This window comes from Neomonachus schauinslandi, chromosome 15 (genome assembly GCF_002201575.2).
Source record: "Neomonachus schauinslandi chromosome 15, ASM220157v2, whole genome shotgun sequence".
NCBI classification, from domain to species: Eukaryota; Metazoa; Chordata; class Mammalia; order Carnivora; family Phocidae; genus Neomonachus; species Neomonachus schauinslandi.
Genome location: NC_058417.1, coordinates 24,734,589 through 24,752,638, shown reverse-complemented (window position 1 = coordinate 24,752,638; position 18,050 = coordinate 24,734,589). Strand labels below are relative to the sequence as shown.

At 41.2% G+C, this 18,050-nt stretch overlaps 1 protein-coding gene across 1 annotated transcript in view; it reads right to left on the bottom strand.

Annotated features, from left to right (window-relative positions):
- The window catches only part of PPM1D (protein phosphatase, Mg2+/Mn2+ dependent 1D), a 51,617-nt gene extending 45,324 nt beyond the window's left edge, over positions 1 to 6,293 (bottom strand). The window contains exon 1 of the mRNA XM_021704109.2: positions 5,647 to 6,293. Within this exon, the coding sequence (XP_021559784.1) occupies positions 5,647 to 6,118 (472 nt within the window). The 5' untranslated portion in view covers positions 6,119 to 6,293. The remainder of the gene's footprint in view (positions 1 to 5,646) is intronic.
- Positions 6,294 to 18,050: the final 11,757 nt, after the last annotated feature.

The following is an 18,050-nucleotide window of genomic DNA, read 5'->3' as shown; positions in this document are numbered from 1 at the left end:
ACACACACACCCCCTCTCTCTTGCAATTTCTGAAATATTGATACTGTTCAATAATACTGAAAATCAAAACAAAGGGAAAGTAAATAACAGTCCCTAAAAAAAAATTCCATATTCCATCTTCCTCTACAAATACTGTGGTAGATTTCCCATAATCAAATCAGAGATCACATTTATTTCAACAACATACTGTTATCTTTCCAGAGGCTCTCTTGATAACATAAGTAAATCATAATTCCCGATACACAGGAATTAAAACTGCAATTTGTTCACTACTTTCTCTGATCTATCGAAAGAAAGAGGCAAAAAGAACATTATTTCAAATGAACAAACCTAAAAAAAGCACAAACTTTAAAACATTATTTCTGAGAAGGCAAACATTAACACAAGAACAGTAAAACCATACATGTGAATATACATAAACTAGGCCCATACTATAACTTGAGATCAAAAAATAAGAAAATATGAAAAAAAAGGACTTTAATTCCACTTCTAGGGTTTCTACCCAAAAGAACTGAAAACAGATTCAAGCACTTACATACCTTTGTACACAGCAGCATTTTTCACACTAGCCAAAGGTGGAAACAACCCAAATGTCCATCAACAGATGAATGGATAAACAAAACGTCGTATACACAAAGGATAGAATATTACTCACCATTAAAAAGGAAAAAATTCTGATACATGCTATAATTTGGATGAAACTTAAAGACAGTATGCTAAGTCAAATAAAACACAAAAGGACAAATACTGTATGATTCCAGTTATATGAGGTACCTAGAATAGGCAAATTCATAGTGACATAAAGTAAAACAGAGGTTACCAGGGGCTGGGGAAGAGGGTAATGGGGAATTACCATTTAATGATTACAGAGTTTCTGTATGGGATGATGAACAAATTCCGAAAATGGACAGTGGTGATGGGTGCACAATACTGTGAGTGTACTTAATACCACTGAATTGTACACATAAAATTGGCTAAAATGGTAAATCTTATGTGTATTTTACCACAACTTTTAAAGGGGGAAAATTATTTTAATTAGAAAATAAAAGTAAAAAGACAATCATTTCACCCACAGAAATTCAACTAAACTAGCAGCTACTTTGAGCAAGGAGTCAGCTATAATAGATTAATTATAAAGTATATAAGGCACCCCCCCACCAAAGACCTCAAGATTTATCTGAGAGGCAGATAAAACATAATGATTATCTCACAGTGGTCTTTGTGATCTTTACAGTAATTTCACAAAGCCAAAATTACTTTCATATAAACTCTAAGAGTTTATTTGCCCTTTTCACTGATGGTTCAAAAACAGTGGTAAAACTGCTGGTTTTAGCAGGAATCAAGGCAGTGACACCAAACTGAGCTAGCAGTCACTGTATTCTCCATAGCCACCTACTTGCAGTTTAAAAAAGGCAAACCAATTTTACTTAAGAATGTGCTTGATGTTGCAATAAAAATTAATTTTATTAAGCCTCCACCCATGAATACACATCTTTTTATATTCTGTATGACAAAAAGGGAAGTATGTACAACAGGCTTCTGTTGAACAGTATGGCTATCTAGAGGAAAAGTACTTCTGACTCTGTGAATTATGGAATGAACTAACCCCATTTTTCATGGACCATCATTTTTACTTGGAAGAATGATAGTAAGATTTAGGCATCTGGCATACATTTTCTTCAAAATAAACAAAGTGAGACTCTCTCTTCAAGAAAAAGAACTGATGGGGTGCCTGGGTGGCTCAATCAGTTAAGCGTCTGCCTTGGGCTCAGGTCATGATCCCAGGGTCCTGGGATTGAGTCCCACATTGGACTCCCTGCTCAGCGGAGAGCCTGCTTCTCCCTCTCCCTCTGCCTGCTGCTCCCCCCTGCCCCCCCTTGTGTTCTCTGTCAAATAAATAAAAAAAATCTTAAAACAAACAAAAATCTCTTTAAAAAAAGAGAAAGAAAAGCAACTGACAGTATCTGTTGCCAGTGATAAATTTCTAACTGCTGCTTAAAAACTTACATTTGGAAAATGAGTATCCACTACAGTGAACTTGATAGCTTCCCAATCTTAAGACATTTCTGATGAGATCAGAAATATTAACAAATGTGATGGTTTCATATTGCATAATAAAATACATCAATATTTAGAAGATCTGCATAATTCAGTGAAATATTATTTTCCAAATGACTAATGTACCATGTCATAAATTACACATGGGTAAAGGATTCATTCAAAGTGCAAGACAGGGGCACCTGGGTGGCCCTGTCGGTTAAGCGCCTGCCTTCAGCTCAAGTCCCGATCCCAGGGTGCTGGGATCCAGCCCCACATCAGGCTCAAGCGGGGAGTCTGCTTCTCCCTCTGCTCCCCTCTGTGCTCTCTCACTCTCAAATAAAAAAATAAGTAAATAAATCTTTTTAAAAAGCGCAAGACAGACCAATGGATTTTAATGTAAAACTATAAAAAGTCCTATGATAAGGTTTCAGATTCCATTTTTACTAACCTTAAGAAACGATCACTTTGGTGTAGAATATCCAGAATTATCTGAAAACACTACTAAACTATTCCTCCCTTTTCCTACTATACATGTGAGGCTGCCTTGTTTATATACTTCAACCAGACAACACAGCACAAAAGATGGAATGCAGAAGCAGTTATGAGAATATTTATTTCAGTATTTCAGAAGTGACTTTTCATTTAAATTATATTAATAATAAGTATTTATTGAATAGATATAATGAATTATGAATAGCATATTCACTTAAATATATTAACATATATTTAGTTTATTTTTAATAGATTAGTTTTTTTTTTAAGATTTTATTTATTTATTTGAGAGAGAGAATGAGAGAGAGCATGAGAGGGAGGAGGGTCAGAGGGAGAAGCAGACCCCCTGCTGAGCAGGGAGTCCGATGCGGGACTCGATCCCGGGACTCCAGGATCATGACCTGAGCCGAAGGCAGTCGCTTAACCAACTGAGCCACCCAGGCGCCCTAGATTAGTATTTTTTTAAAAGATTTATTTATTTATTTATTTGACAGAGAGAGAGAGAGTGAGAGCAGGAACACAAGCAGGAGGAGTGGGAGAGGCAGAAGCAGGGTCCCCGAAGAGCAGGGAGCCTGATGTGAGACTCGATCCCAGGACCCTGGGATCATGACCTGAGCCAAAGGCAGACGCCTAATGACTGAGACACCCAGGTACCCTAGATTAATAAATACTTTTAAATTTTCCTCAGTTTCAATTTCTCACAGAGTAAATATGACAGATGTAGCCCATATAAACAAAAGCTCTTTGGGGTCATCAATCATTTAAGAGTAAAAAGGGTTCTAAGAACAAAAAGTTTGAGAAGCACTGTTATAACCTAATAAGCACTAAAAAGTAGAAACAAAGGATGCTTAATTCCAAAAAAAACCAGAAGTCTTCACAGAAGAAAACACACAGACTTAGAGATTGAGGAGTTTATTTTTCCGTTTTCTTTTTGGGGGGAAAATTCAAGAAAATGTGGTATTCCAACATGCCCTGGGGAAAAAAGTGAGTAGATTAATGTGTTAGAAATGTGAGTAACAGATAAAATCGAATAGGGAGTCTAAAGTTGGAGTGGAAAGGGCTTGACCTGTAGATTACAAACTGCAGTTTATTTTATAGAAATTGAGGAGCCACCCATGAATTTGGGACTGAAGTACAATTTTTCTTAAAAACTTGCATCTCCTGGGGCACCTGGGTGGCTCAGCCGTTAGGCGTCTGCCTTCGGCTCAGGTCATGATCCCAGGGTCCTGGGATCGAGCCCGCATCGGGCTCCTGCTCAGCGGGAAGCCTGCTTCTCCCTCTCCCACTCCCCCTGCTTGTGTTCCCTCTCTCACTCTCTGTCAAATAAATAAAATCTTTAAAAAAATAAAATAAAAAACCTGCATCTCCTGTGTCAAGACTTTCATATACTCAGCATTTTTTTATACTCAGCATTTTTTTTTTAATTTAAGTTTTGAGGATGGAGTACAAGGCTTAGCTGTGGAACAAAGCAAACTTGAATATTTGTTTGGTATACAAGGCTCTAAACCATGCCTCATAGGAGTGAAAGTTTGACTCAAAAAGCACGTGTATGTAAAAAAAAAAACAAAACACATTCGCATTTGACGGCACAGTCCCTGCCTTATTAAAAAATGCTCAAGTAACAGGGTTTATGCTTTATCCTTTTAGCTCAAATATATGGCAAATTCATGCTGCTCCAAGTGTACTGCAAAATAAACAGGACTCTTAATAGTTCTTTGTGTCTAATCTTCCTCTATCTTGTTACCTTGGTGTCCACTCCTGGTTGCCCTGCAGGCAATGAAATGACATATTTCTGGAATATACTGCAGTGCTTTCAGCTCTGCTGTGCCTACACAAAAACAAAACAAGTAATAGGGGCCTCTGGGATTGGATGGGAAACGCCTCTGACAGGAGGACTGGTTGTTTTATGAGTCAATCAAACAATTTTTGGCAGAAAGCCAGGCAAATAGAAAACAGACTTTGAAAGAAGCTAGTCTACAACTCTATGACAATACGTTTTTTAAAAATGTTCTCTATTTGACCAATCTTTACACTCTTCTCTCTCTGTCCCTCTGCCAAAAATAAACCAACATTATGGTACCATTAAACAAGAGGATTTTTTTAAATGACATAAGTTATTATCTTTTCTCTAGAAAAGATTCATGCCATTCATACAGAGCAATGCGTAAGCAGCTCTAAGTCTGTATAATAACACATGTTGGGTACAGAAACACTGGATGCTTTAGAAAACTAATTTAAAGTTTATATGAAACTACAACTACACCGAATTTTTTAGAAAGTAAGCTATTTCCTTTTAATATATCAGTAATTTTTTTTCTCTTGTTACTTTGACGGGCAGTTACAACTTTAAACTAGTAACTGGTGAGAACTATCTGACAGCAATAAGCTAAGGCAACTAAAAAAAAAAAGCCCTAGTACAATTTAACACACAACCCTAACGTGGGGCCAGTTTAAGACGTAACAACGCATTCCTCGCTTTTGTTTTTCATAAGCAGTACAAGCATAAAGATCCTGAAACCATTTTATGATCAACACAACCGATTTCCTCCCAAGACTTTTAAGTCGCTGGATGATTACCTTTGACCTTCTTAAACTAGTCTACAGTATACTTCAACTACCAGCCACCGGGGGTCAATTTGGTGACCTGACACCACCGGCAGGAGGCAACCCGACAGGGACAAGTCCTGCAAGAGCAAAATTATGACAGATTCTAAGGGAACACTCATTTCTGCCGTCTCCGGCTTCCTTTGCGTGGGACTCAGGTACCAAGTGCTCTGAATTCAACTTTTGGCCAAAATCTGGCGCCAGGTTTCAAACACGTATTCTCAGCCTGCCTCCAAAGTGAAGCCGGGAGAGGACCGGTTCCCCGGACTCTGGCCGGGTGGAAATTAGACGCGGGGCGGCTGCGGGATACAGCGATCCGATCTCTCCCAGCGCCACTTTGGCCGGCCCTTCCACCCTGCAAAGCGCTACCGGACCGAGGGGACACTTCACTTCCACCAGTGTGCACTTTGTAGCGCTCTCGGAGCCGGGGGCCCACGCGGTGCTGGCGCTCTGAGAAGAGCCCTCAACTGCCCGAAAAAGAGGCGGGAGACAGACAAGCAGCGAACTTACCCAGTTTTTTCCACATGGCGAGGTGACAAGCGAGGAAGCCTTTGCGGATGGCAGCGCAAACCTTCGCCGGCTCGGACGAGGTGAATCCCTTCTGCTTCTTGATGAAACCCCACAAATGCTCCCGGGCAAACTGTGCCGCCTCCCGCCCGCCGTGCCCGTCGCACACAGCGAAAAATGCCACTGAGGAACGGCGGCGGCAGCAACGACCGGGAGCTGGCGAGGCCGCGGCGTCCGGGGGAGGGTCGCGAGCCTCTCGGTCTGCCACCGCTGGGCCCTTCCCCGCGACTTCGCTGCCAGCAAGAGCCGGCGGTGACGGCTGCGGAGGCGACGGCTGAGAGAGCGACCGCCGCGGCCAGGGCTTTTCTTCAGCCGTCGGCTCGGGCTCCACCACAATTTGAGTAACGTCCTCCATGTACTTCCTCCCGCCCTGGTCGGAGAAGACGCTCACTCCCAGCGAGTACAGCCCCGCCATGGCCGGCTGGCTGGGATCCTGCCGGTCCACGCAGCCCGCCGAATCCGGCGGCGGGAGACACACTCCGCGCCCGCCGGCCAACTATTGTTTATCTTCGACGACGCCGAGGGGGGGAGGGGGCGGTCCCGGAGGGGGGGCGCGCGATGTCGGGACTTGTCCGCGAGAGCTGGGCCGGAGCACTAGGGCGAGAAGAGCCGAGCAGCTGCGCCTGCGCAATGCGCTTCCCCGCCTCCCCGCGCCCACCACACAAATCAGACGTTCTCCCCGGCTGTCGTCACTCGGCTCTCTGGACCCGACCAATCCGGAGTCGAGTTGGAGCAAGCTCGCCCTCCGCCCCCAACCCTCGCTCCTCCCAGGAACCGCTGCGCTTCGTCCTCCGGCACCGGCACTGGGCCCGTGGGCGCCCAGCTTGGCTTTCTGTTTTGATTTGGGTGTTTTCGCTCCGGGTTTTCGTCGTACGCAGAGCACTTACCGAGCAACTCGGGTTGTCACCTTTTGGGCTCGGTCGCCGGGATCGTAATGCAGCCTACTGCCCTTGGCGTTACGCTGCTCGCCTTGCGGGGATAGCCGCGTAGGATCGAGGCTCGGGGCTCGGGGCTCGGGGGGTGGGAAGGAGACCATCCATTCCTTGAAGTGAAATGGCGGGAAACCTCACTTCGGAAGGTCGTTTGTGAGCAGGCTGGAAAAAGTGTGGCACTCTAGAACTGGATTTGGGTGGGATGTATCCGACTGGGAGTTGAGGCAAGCAATCCAGTTTTTGTTAAGGAAACAGGAAAATTTCCACCATCCGCTGAACAGTCTTGTTTCACATAACTAGGTATGTCGGAGACTTAAAAGGGTTATATTTTAACTAATTTTAAATAGATCTTTTCAGCTTTTGTTAAGCCTAGTACTTTTTCCAACGAGCCCTGGGAAGCATTTTACTCCTTTGGTGGTTTCACTTCAAGTTATCACTTGAAAATAGTTTACGGAAACTGCCAAGCGCTCTGGTGCTCTGGTTATGTTCCCACCACTTCGCCCAGTACGCGGTATTTTAAGCCCTGAAACCTTTGCGCCGATTTCCGCAAATGAAGCCTCAGAGTAGGCAGGTTAGTATGTTCTCGGCAGCAAACTTCCTTGCAGTGAATCAGTTTAAAGTTCACTTTTAAAAAAGTTCACTTTTTTCGGTTTTAGCCACTTCACCATTAATTCTCCGGTGTGCCCTTTCCTGTACAGTTTTTGAGAGATTCAAATGGATGATACTAATACAGAAATAGGAGTGAGGAAAACGTTCATCCAACTTTTGGCACCAAAAAAAAAAAAAAAACAACACAAGAAATACAAATAGGAAAACTCTGAACCAATAAAAATATGAATAACCAAATCAGCTCAAAATGTAGAAAATCTGAATTACATAAAATTACATTTATGTAGAAAATGAAAGTAGTCAAAGTTAAGCCCCTACATCAAAATACATTAGACCAGATAGTTTCAAAGTGAAAATACTTGGAAAAAGTCCCAGCTTGTTTTGAAAGATGATCACAATCCAGTTACCAAACCTAACAATCATTAACCCTAGAAGGAAATCTATAGACTATATTTTGTAACTGTAAATGCAAAAATCCTAAATGAAAAATTATCAATTCTAATCCAGTAGCCTCCAAACCACAAGACCTGCAAGAGAGAACAGTTTGTGTAGCTCCATATTATTCATCTTCAACAGTTTACCACCTCCCCTCACTCCCTAAAGATTACAAAAAAAGATAATTCCACCATGCTTTATAATCATTTTCACTCAATCACAACCAGTAGTCTCCAAGTCATACACCATTACCCTGATTAGCATCTCCATGCTACCCTCTACTTCTATTAATCTGATTCGGTGTCTACTTTTCACCAACCATTCTAACCATTTCACTCCACACTTTAGATTTCAACATCTGTTAACAGCCATTTCCCCTCTATTCTTCACCTCTTCTCTAAATGTTCCCATCCACTTCCTGTTCCAACTGAAAACTGGTTTATCACCTGGTAAAACTACCTTCTTGCAACCTTCCAAGTAGAGATTGTTTTACTTCTCACAGTTATTCTTACCGTCAAACCTGCTCTTCATGTTGCCTTCAAATCATTTCTTTTTTTGTCCTTCAAAAACCCAAGCTCTTTGGGGGCGCCTGGGTGGCTCAGTTGGTTAAGCGACTGCCTTCGGCTCATGTCATGATCCTGGAGTCCATGGATCGAGCCTTGGCGTCAGGCTCCCCGCTCAGCGGGGAGTCTGCTTCTCCCTCTGACCCTCTCCCCTCTCGTGCTCTCTCTCTTTCATTCTCTCTCTCTCAAATAAATAAATAAATAATCTTTAAAAAAAAAATAATAAAAACCCAAGCTCTTTTAAAGTTATTGCTAACTGCTACTACACCAAGATGTCATCACCTACTGATCCCTAGGAACTACTTTATTTGTTCATGGTTCACTGTCTTCCTTTCTTCCACTATTTTTGTCACTTCTCAGCCACTTTTTCAAAATGATATCCACATTTTCCATCCAACACCCTGGCTTCTCAGTTCCTCATTTTCCTCTTCATGAAGTGGCCTTGCTACCGTTAAAGGTAAACCCTCCATTTGTATTCCAGATCCTTTCTCTTCTCTCCTCCAGAGCTTTACTCCACCATTTATCTTTTCTTGCTCCTACCTTGTCAGTTTTTCCTTTTCTATGGGGTCATTTCCATCTGCACACAGACATGTTCTGATTTCTGTTTTAATTAACAACAACAACAACCGCAAAAACTACCTGACCCCCTAACACTACCCCGTTTCTCTGCACCTCTTCGTAGGAAGATTTTTTTGAAAGAGTTGTCTCTAAATTCTACTTCTAATTCCTACCTTGTAATTTCTCCTAAACCTATTCCAAACAGCAACGATGCATCCCCATCATTCTTTTAAGACCGTTTTTGTGACATAACCAGACTTCTCTATTTCCAAAGGTAATGATGACTTTTCTGTTATTGAATCTGCTCCAAATGAAGAAGCAAATAGAACCACTGTTTCCTTCTTGAAACTTGGTAACTAGTAAAACCATCACTTCTTTTTTTTTAATTTTTTATTGTTATGTTAATTACCATACATTACATCATTAGTTTTTGATGTAGTGTTCCATGTTTCATTGTTTGTGCATAACACCCAGTGCTCCATGCAGAATGTGCCCTCCTCAATACTCACCACCAGGCTAACCCATCCTCCCACGCCCCTCCCCCCCAGAACCCTCAGTTTGTTTTTCAGAGTCCATCGTCTCTCATGGTTCGTCTCCCCCTCCGATTTCCCCCCCTTCATTCTTCCCCTCCTGCTATCTTCTTTTTTTTTTCTTAACATATATTGCATTATTTGTTTCAGAGGTACAGATCTGAGATTCAACAGTCTTGCACAATTCACAGCGCTTACCAGAGCACATACGCTCCCCAGTGTCTATCACCCAGTCACCCCATCCCTCCCACCCCACCCCCCACTCTAGCAACTCTCGGTTTGTTTCCTGAGATTAAGAATTCCTCATATCAACCATCACTTCTTTTTTTAAAACTTCCTCTCTTGGCTTAAAAGGAACCACACTATCCTGGTTTTCTTCCTACGCAACTGATAAACCACACCTTCTCATTTTCAATTGCTGATTTCTCCCTAGCAGACCTTAAATTGTTGGGAGAGACCAGGGCTTGGTCCTCAGCTCTTTTCTTTTCCTATACGCTCTCCCGAGGTAACACCATCCAGGACCATGGCTCTCCACCCACGGTCTTACCCACATCAGTAAGCATCACTATCCACCACGCTGTTCAAGCCGAAAAAACCTAAGAGTTGGGGCACCTGGGTGGCTCAGTCGGTTAGGCGTCTGCCTTCGGCTCAGGTCACGATCTCAGGATCCTGGGATCGGAGGCCTGTGTCAGGCTCCGTGCTCAGCGGGGAGTCTGCTTCTCCCTTTCCCTTTGCGCCTCCCCTTGCTTGTTCTCGCTCTCTCTCAAACAAATAAGTAAATAAAATCTTAAAAAACAAAAACAAAAACAAAACCTAGGAGTTTTTTTATTCTTCTCTTTCCTTCATTCTCCTCCCCACTGCATCCTCCCACCAATTTCCAATCCTAGTTCATCAGCAAATCCTTTTGACTAAATCTCCAAAATCAGTATTGAACCTACTACTTCTCACTACCCCCACCACTATCATCCCAGTCCAAGCCACTCTTACCCCCCACTTGGACCACTACATTAGTCTCCCCACAAGTCTCTTTTCTTTCACTCTTGGCTCCCTGCAGTCCTTTTTCCACTGGCTACTATCATGATCTTTCAAAATCATAAATCAGATCAAGTCATTCTGCTACTCACTACACTCCAGGACTTCCCATCACATTTAAAATAATATGTATGGGGGGTGTGGAGAGAGATAAAATATAAGTGAAGGAGATTAAGAGGTACATTGTTCCAGTTCTAAAATGAATAAGACATGGGGATGCAATGTACAGCATAGGGAATATAGTCAGTAATACTGTAACAACTTTGTATGGTGACAGATGGTAGCTAGATTTTTTGTGGTGACCATTTCATAATGCATATAAATATCGAATCAACTATGTTGTACACCTGAAACTAATACAATATTGTATATCAATTATTCTTTAATAAAATGGAATAATATATAAACTCCTTATGAAAACCTACATGAGGGATGCCTGGGTGGCTCAGTTGGTTAAGCGTCTGCCTTCAGTTCAGGTCATTAACCCCGGGCTCCTGGGATCGAGCTATGTGTCAGGCCCCCTGCCCCTGCTTGTGCTCTCTCTCTGACAAATAAAATCTTTAAAAAAAGAAAGAAAGAAAACCTACATGATCTATTTGGTCCCTAAATGTTTGTCTAACGTTGTTTCTTAACAGTTTTCCCCTTCCCCACTACACTCCAGCCTCAGTGGCCTTTTTTCCCTTCCTTGAAGCAACCAAGCTATTCAGTGGCCTTAGGACTTTTTGCATTAGCTGTTCCCTCTCCTTAGAATGCTTGCCTCACCTCTAGCAGCTTAATGAGGATGGATTCTTGCTATCCAGACCTCGGTCTAAATATTGAGAGACTTTCCTAGCCATCCAGTCTAAAATAGCCACCCAGTATCTCATAACTGTGGTGTCTCACCACCCGGTTGGATGTGGGAGACAAATGTGGAGTGACGATCAGGTGAAAGCCAGTGGTGCAGGCGATGAAAGGCAGAACAAAGAAAAAAGAAGTTTATTGAATACACCGCAAGGGAGCATCAGGCAGGACAGCAAAGGAGAGACCATCTGCCATGAGGCCATGGGTGAGGGCTGTACTTAAAGTGGGAAGGTGAGGAGGTATGGGGACATGTGGAATTTTCCCTTTTTTGGTAACTGTGCCTGGTCGTAAATAGCCCATTGGTCAGCTAGGGCTTATGGATATTTTGAGCTGGGTGAACTGATGGGCCTGTCTGTGTTCAGCCAGGTGGTCGCTCTGGGCCCTTTTGCCTTAATCAAGTTGCCATGGCACAAGCCTGTTGTCTAAACACAGCCTCTACAATAACCCTACTTTAATTCTCTACAGAGGACCTCTTACTATCTGATCTTTTCTATTTATTTAATTATTGACCATTTTTCTCAAATAGAATGTGGGCTCCATGAAAACAAGGAACTTGTCTTGTTCATCACTACATTCCCTGAACCTACCACAAAAAGTTGTTCTGTGAATTCATTCATTCATTCAGCAAGAAATGTGTAAAATTGATACGAAGAAAACCATGAAGTTTTCTGAGGGAAAAAATAAATCTCTGAATAAGTGGGAAAACATGCACAATTCCTGGATGAGAAGCTCAGTTTGTTCCAAAGGAATCTACAAATTTATTATCATTTTAATCAAAATCTCAACTGGATTTTTTTTTAAAGATTTTATTTATTTATTTATTTGAGAGAAAGAGAGAGCGAGAGAACAAGCAGGGGGAGTGGGAGAGGGAGAAGCAGGCTTCCCGCGGAGCAGGGAGCCCGATGTGGGGCTCGATCCCAGGACCCCGGGATCATGACCTGAGCTAAAGGCAGACACTTAACGACTGAGCCACCCAGGAGCCCCTGGATTTTTTTTTTTTAAGTAAGTTCTACATCCATTGTGGGGCCTGAACTCAGCACCCTGAGATCAAGAGTCACATGCTCTACCAGCTGAGACAACCAGCTCCGCCCCCCACACAACTCGATTTAACTCGACAAGTTGATTCTAAAATTTATCCAGATGAGAAAATGGATAAGAATAGTTAGGATGTTATTGAAAAAGAGAAATATTAAGATGGTTAGGTGCCCTGCAGATACCAGAATATTTTATAAGTTGGCAGTGGCAGATAAATGTCCAAATGGGCTTGCAAAATGGAACCAAGAGTCCAAAAAGGGATCAATATATACATGCAAAGGAGTATATAATGGATGTGGCATTTCAAACAATTGAGCAAAGAAGTGATTGATTATTCACTGATGTTAGGACTCCTGGCTATCCCTTTGGAGGAACAACTCACTATCTTGAAGGGGGAAAATGGCGAAGTCCTTAACTTGGACCAGCCTTAAAATAAAATGACAAGTGGATTAAAGAACTAAATTAAGAAAAAAAAATGTAAAAGTGCAAAAAGTAACAATGAGATCCCTATCAGATTGGCAAAAACCTTTTAAATTTGATAGTATGTAGGTCTGGGAAAGGTGTGGAGATAAGCACTCTCGTTAACTATTCATGGGAATATAAATTAATATCAATCCATATCAACTGAAATTTAAACTAAATATATTTTTTGACCTAGAAGTTCCACTGCTAGGAACTTAGCATGCAGGCATCTTTGTGAAAGGTACATATGTAAGGACTTTCACAGCAGCAGTGCTTATAATAGTAAGGGAATTTTTTTTAAGTACTAGAAGAAAATATGGGATAGAATATACTAAAACACCTCTTGAGATTTCCTTTCTTATATTTCCAGTGATGTTATGCTTAAAATGTCCTCTTAATTTTTGAGATCAGTTAAATAGGACTAAAATTTCATATTTTCTTCTAGTATTTTTTTGAAGATTTTTTATTTATTTATTTGACAGAGAGAGACAGCGAGAGAGGGAACACAAGCAGGGGGAGTGGGAGAGGGAGAAGCAGGCTCCCCGCGGAGCAGGGAGCCCGATGCGGGGCTCAATCCCAGGACCCTGGGATCATGACCTGAGCCGAAGGCAGACGCTTGACGACTGAGCCACCCAGGCACCCTCTTCTAGTATTTTTAATGGTTAAAATGTGTTTTGACATTCAAATTTCTCCGGAATTACCTTGGCATGAAGTGAATTTGAATTTCTTTCAAATAACTGTGTTTCCCAATGTCTTTTGTGAAATGATCCATTTTGTATCTATTGGTTAGTGATACTCTGGTTATTAGATAGTAGGTTTTTATATACGCTTGGATCTATTTCAGGGTTAACTATTTCGATGCACTGATTTGTTGATTCGGGAGTCATATCTTGCTTTTATTGGGTTCAAAGTCTTCAAATGTAGACTGTAAGAATTAATCTTAGCAGCAAAATAAGAATCTAATTAATTTGCTATTGTTTCTTCCCATATCTAGAAAATTCAGTAACATCTACTAAGTATTAGTCTGTTGTTCATCTATTAGAGCCACCTGTTTGTTTAGAACTGTGAGATAATGTGTCTCAAGAGGTTAGATGATGTGTCTCTGCCTTTACTCTGTTGTTTTGCGACTCAGTATTTGACAAAATAATCAGTCTAATCTGGCTACCACTGTCACATTCATTGTGTGCAAATGTAAATTGGTAGGACACACAAAATTAGATTCATTGCTGCCAGAGTCCCAAAGGTGTCAAACCTGTATCTGTTCTTTATTTTTTTTTAATTTTTTTTATTTATTTGACAGAGAGAGAGACAGTGAGAGCAGGAACACAAGCAGGGAGAATGGGAGAGGAAGAAACAGGCCTCCCGGAGAGCAGGGAGCCTGACGCGGGGCTCGATCCCAGGACTCTGGGATCATGACGTGAGCCAAAGGCAGACGCGCAACGACCGAGCCACCCCGGCGCCCCAAACCTGTATCTGTTCTTAATTAGCCATGGAAATTCAATCTGTCATGTTTTCTGCAGATAACTGGTTTTAGAGTCATCAATGTGGAAAGAATATTCATACTATTTCTCTTTGGATAGCTCTACTTATACACTCAGCTTAGCCTTTTCTTCTAAAGAGAACTACTCTTGAATTTATTGCTTTTCCTTGATGAAAGTTCCATCTTTTTTCATTTTCTGATAAGCCACACAAAAGTTACTTAAGTAATTTGGAAAAATCTTTTTTTTTCTTGAAGTAATTACTGTGTGCTTTAGTTTTACTCAGCAACACTGTTTACTGTGTTTCTGTTGGAGAAAAGTTTAAGCTCCCAATAGTGTGCCCTTCAGAATTAGAGACAAAATCAGAGACCACCTTTAATATAGAAACCGTAAAATTTAAACATTACATTTTAAAAAATTTTTATTTTCTTGAGTGGGGGAGTGGCAGAGGGCGAGAGAGAGAATCTTAAGTAGGCTCCAGACTCAGCGTGGAGCCCAACACCAACACGGGGCTCAGTCTCACAACCCTGAGATTATGACCCGAGCTGAAATCAAGAATTAGATGCTTAACCAGCTGAGTCACCCAGGTGCCCCCATTTGTTTTTAGATGTTAACAAGATCACTTGGTTTCTGAGGTAGGGTAGAACAGATTATTTAGAACACTCACTGTATCCCCTATGCTGAGCTGTTAGGCATAACATTACTTTACTTTTTTCATATTTTCTTCATCCAGTCTGTGGGACTTGAGTGAACTTAGAAGGGACTTCAGAACTAACTTTTAAAGGTGAACTTTTAAAACACCTATGTAAAAGGGGAAACTTGTACATTTAAGTGAATATTGGCAAGAACACTTAATACCTTATACTTCGCTTTTTTTAAGATTTATTTATTTGAGAGAGCAGGAGGAGGGGCAGAGGGAGAGAGTCTTTCAAGCAGACTCCCCGCAGAGTGTGGAGCCCAACACGGGGCTTGATTCCAAGACCCATGAGATTGTGACCTGAACCGAAAACAAGAGTCAGTCGCTTAACTGACTGAGCCACCCAAGTGCCCCTAGTTTGCTTTAGATTTAAATCTTTTATAATTTTTTTCCCTAGGATATTCTCTCATCAGAAAAATCTTGAGTTTTTTTCCTCTCAGCATATGCCTTAACAGAAAAATCTATCTCGCTTTCTAGCTGTTTAATTTGGTACAGACTATGTTGTACCTACCTCCTAAGTTGTTTGTGAGAAAATACTGCATGGAAAATATCTAGGATAGTGCCCACATACAAGCATTCAGTAAATGTTATCTCTTACCATTTGTTATTTTTTAAGATTTGTTTTTTTTTAAAGACTTATTTATATATTATTTGAGAGAGAGAAAAAGAGAGCGCGGGCACGTGCACACGAGCAGAAGAGCAGAGGGAGAGGAGAGAATCTCCAGCAGACTCTCCACTGAGCATGGAACCCCGTGTGGGGCTCAATTCCATGACCCTGAGATCATGACCTGAGCTGAAATCAAGAGTCTGACGCCTAACCGACTGAGCCACACAGGCATCCCTCTTACCATTTGTTAATAATGATTTATTTCTGTTAAGTTTCTTGATTAATTTTTCTCAATACAGTAGGTTTATTTTTCACCTTACTCTCCTGTAATCTGGACTCTGTCCTCTTTACCTTCCTGAACCACTTCTTACCTCCTACTTACCAATTTCAATTCCAATTCTCTTGCTCATGGACCTCTCTGTTTAATTTGTAGCTTTTGCCACACACATACATGCATACCTTAAATATTTATTTTAATTTGCATGAACATACATTCATTTGCTTATCTTTCAAAGTAGGGCCAAGACCTTTACTTTGCATATGAGTCCACTGTTTGAAATTCAGCATCCCTTCTTTTTTCATAAACCACATCAACAGTGTATCACCTAAGACTTTCAGTTTCGACTTCTTTAAAGTGGAACAAGAACTTAAAAACATATGCAAAATGCTTGCAATGCAGAATCCTTCTGGGTTTTATAATTTACCTAAAACACCATCAATCTTTTACAGTTGTCACACATATACCTAATTCACAGCAGTTTCTTTTATTGATTTGCCTTTATTAAATCTTTCTAAAGCATTGAATTTAATTTTCATGGAGATAAATTCTTTTTCCTCCCATTCATATTTCATCATGTTGCACAACATTTAATTAAACAAGAACAACTGGGATAAACAGGTCTGTGAACCAGCATTGACTCACCACGTGGGAGCAGTGGTGCGTGGATGTAACAGAGAGTTAAAGTCTAGCCCCAAAAGGATGTCAAAATATCTGTGATATTTTATTTTATTTAAATAGGTCAAAAAAAGTGTGAGGAAAATATTAATCTTCAATCCTTGGTAGTGAGGACACAGGTGTTCATTGTAGTGTTCTCCATATTTTCTGTATTAAAAAAAAAGTTCTCAGGGCACCTAGGTGGCTCAGATGGTTAAGTGTCTGCCTTCGGCTCAGGTCATGATCCCAAGGTCCTGGGATCGAGTCCCACATTGGGCTCGCTGCTCAGTGGGGAGTCTGCTTCTCCCTCTGCCACTCCCCCTGCTTGTGCTCTCTCTGTCTCTCTCTCAAATGAATAAATAAAATCATTAAAAAAAAGTTCTCAAAGAGAAAAAGCAAATGATTCTATAGGCTGTATGAGGAGGAAAATTAAAGGAGAAACTAAAGATCTTAGATACTGGTATGTCCAAGAGAAGGTTATCCTGTGCCTGGTCCTCTCTGTGAACTAAGCCTGGGGGAAGTCAATTGAATTCCTCCACACGGTTTGAGGATCAGATGCTCCAGAGTGTTTGCCTCATTTTCTTGGGAAGGCAGTCAGCAACCTCTAAGCCTTACCTCTCCACTCTGTCCTCCATGGTAGGGCATCAGGAGAGTAGAAATGGCTGCCTTGGGATTTGGGAAGATGTATCTAAGGCCCCTTTGACCACTCAGGTTAAGTACAGCCTCATGTATGGGAGACTCTGAAAGGAATCAGCCCGTCTGACTTATTTGAAAGAACACCCAATTTCCTAAAATCAACAACACCAGAAACAACAGATGTTGGTAAGGATATGAGAAAGGGGAACCCTCCCACACTGTTGGTGGGAATGCAAACTGGTGCAGCCATTCTGGAAAAGAGTATGGAGGTTCCTCAAAAAGTTAAAAATAGAACTATCCTGTGATCCAGCAATTGCACTACTAGGTATTTACCCAAAGAATACAAAAAATACTAATTCAAAGGTATACATGCACCCCAAAGTTTACAGCATTATCTACAATGGCTAAATTATGAAAATAGCCCAATAGCCAAGTGTCCATCTACTGATAAATGGATAAAGAAGATCTGTGTGTGTATATATATATATATAGAGAGAGAGAGAGAGAGAGAGAGAGAGAATGGAATATTACTCAGCCATAAAAAAGACTGAAATCTTACCATTTGCAACCACATGTACAGAGCTAGAGAATATTTTAAGTGAAGTAAGTCGTTCAGAGAAAGACAAATACCATATGATTTCATTCATGTGGAATTTAAGAAACAAAACAAATGAGCAAAGGGAAAAAAAAAAAGAGAGAGAGAGAGGGGAGCAAACCAAGAAGTAGACTCTAAACTACAGAGAACAAACTGATGGTTACCAGAGGGGAGGTGGATGGGGGGATGGGTATGATAGGTGATGGGGATTAAGGAGTGCACTTGTGGTGAGCACCAGGTGATATGTGGAATTGTTGAATTGTATACCTGAAACTAATACAACATCGTATGTTAACTAACTGGAATTTAAATAAAAATTTTTAAAAAAGAAAGAACACTCAATTTATAAAGATTAATTTTTCATTAACTTGGGGAAGTAGGGGTATTAAATATAAACATAAATA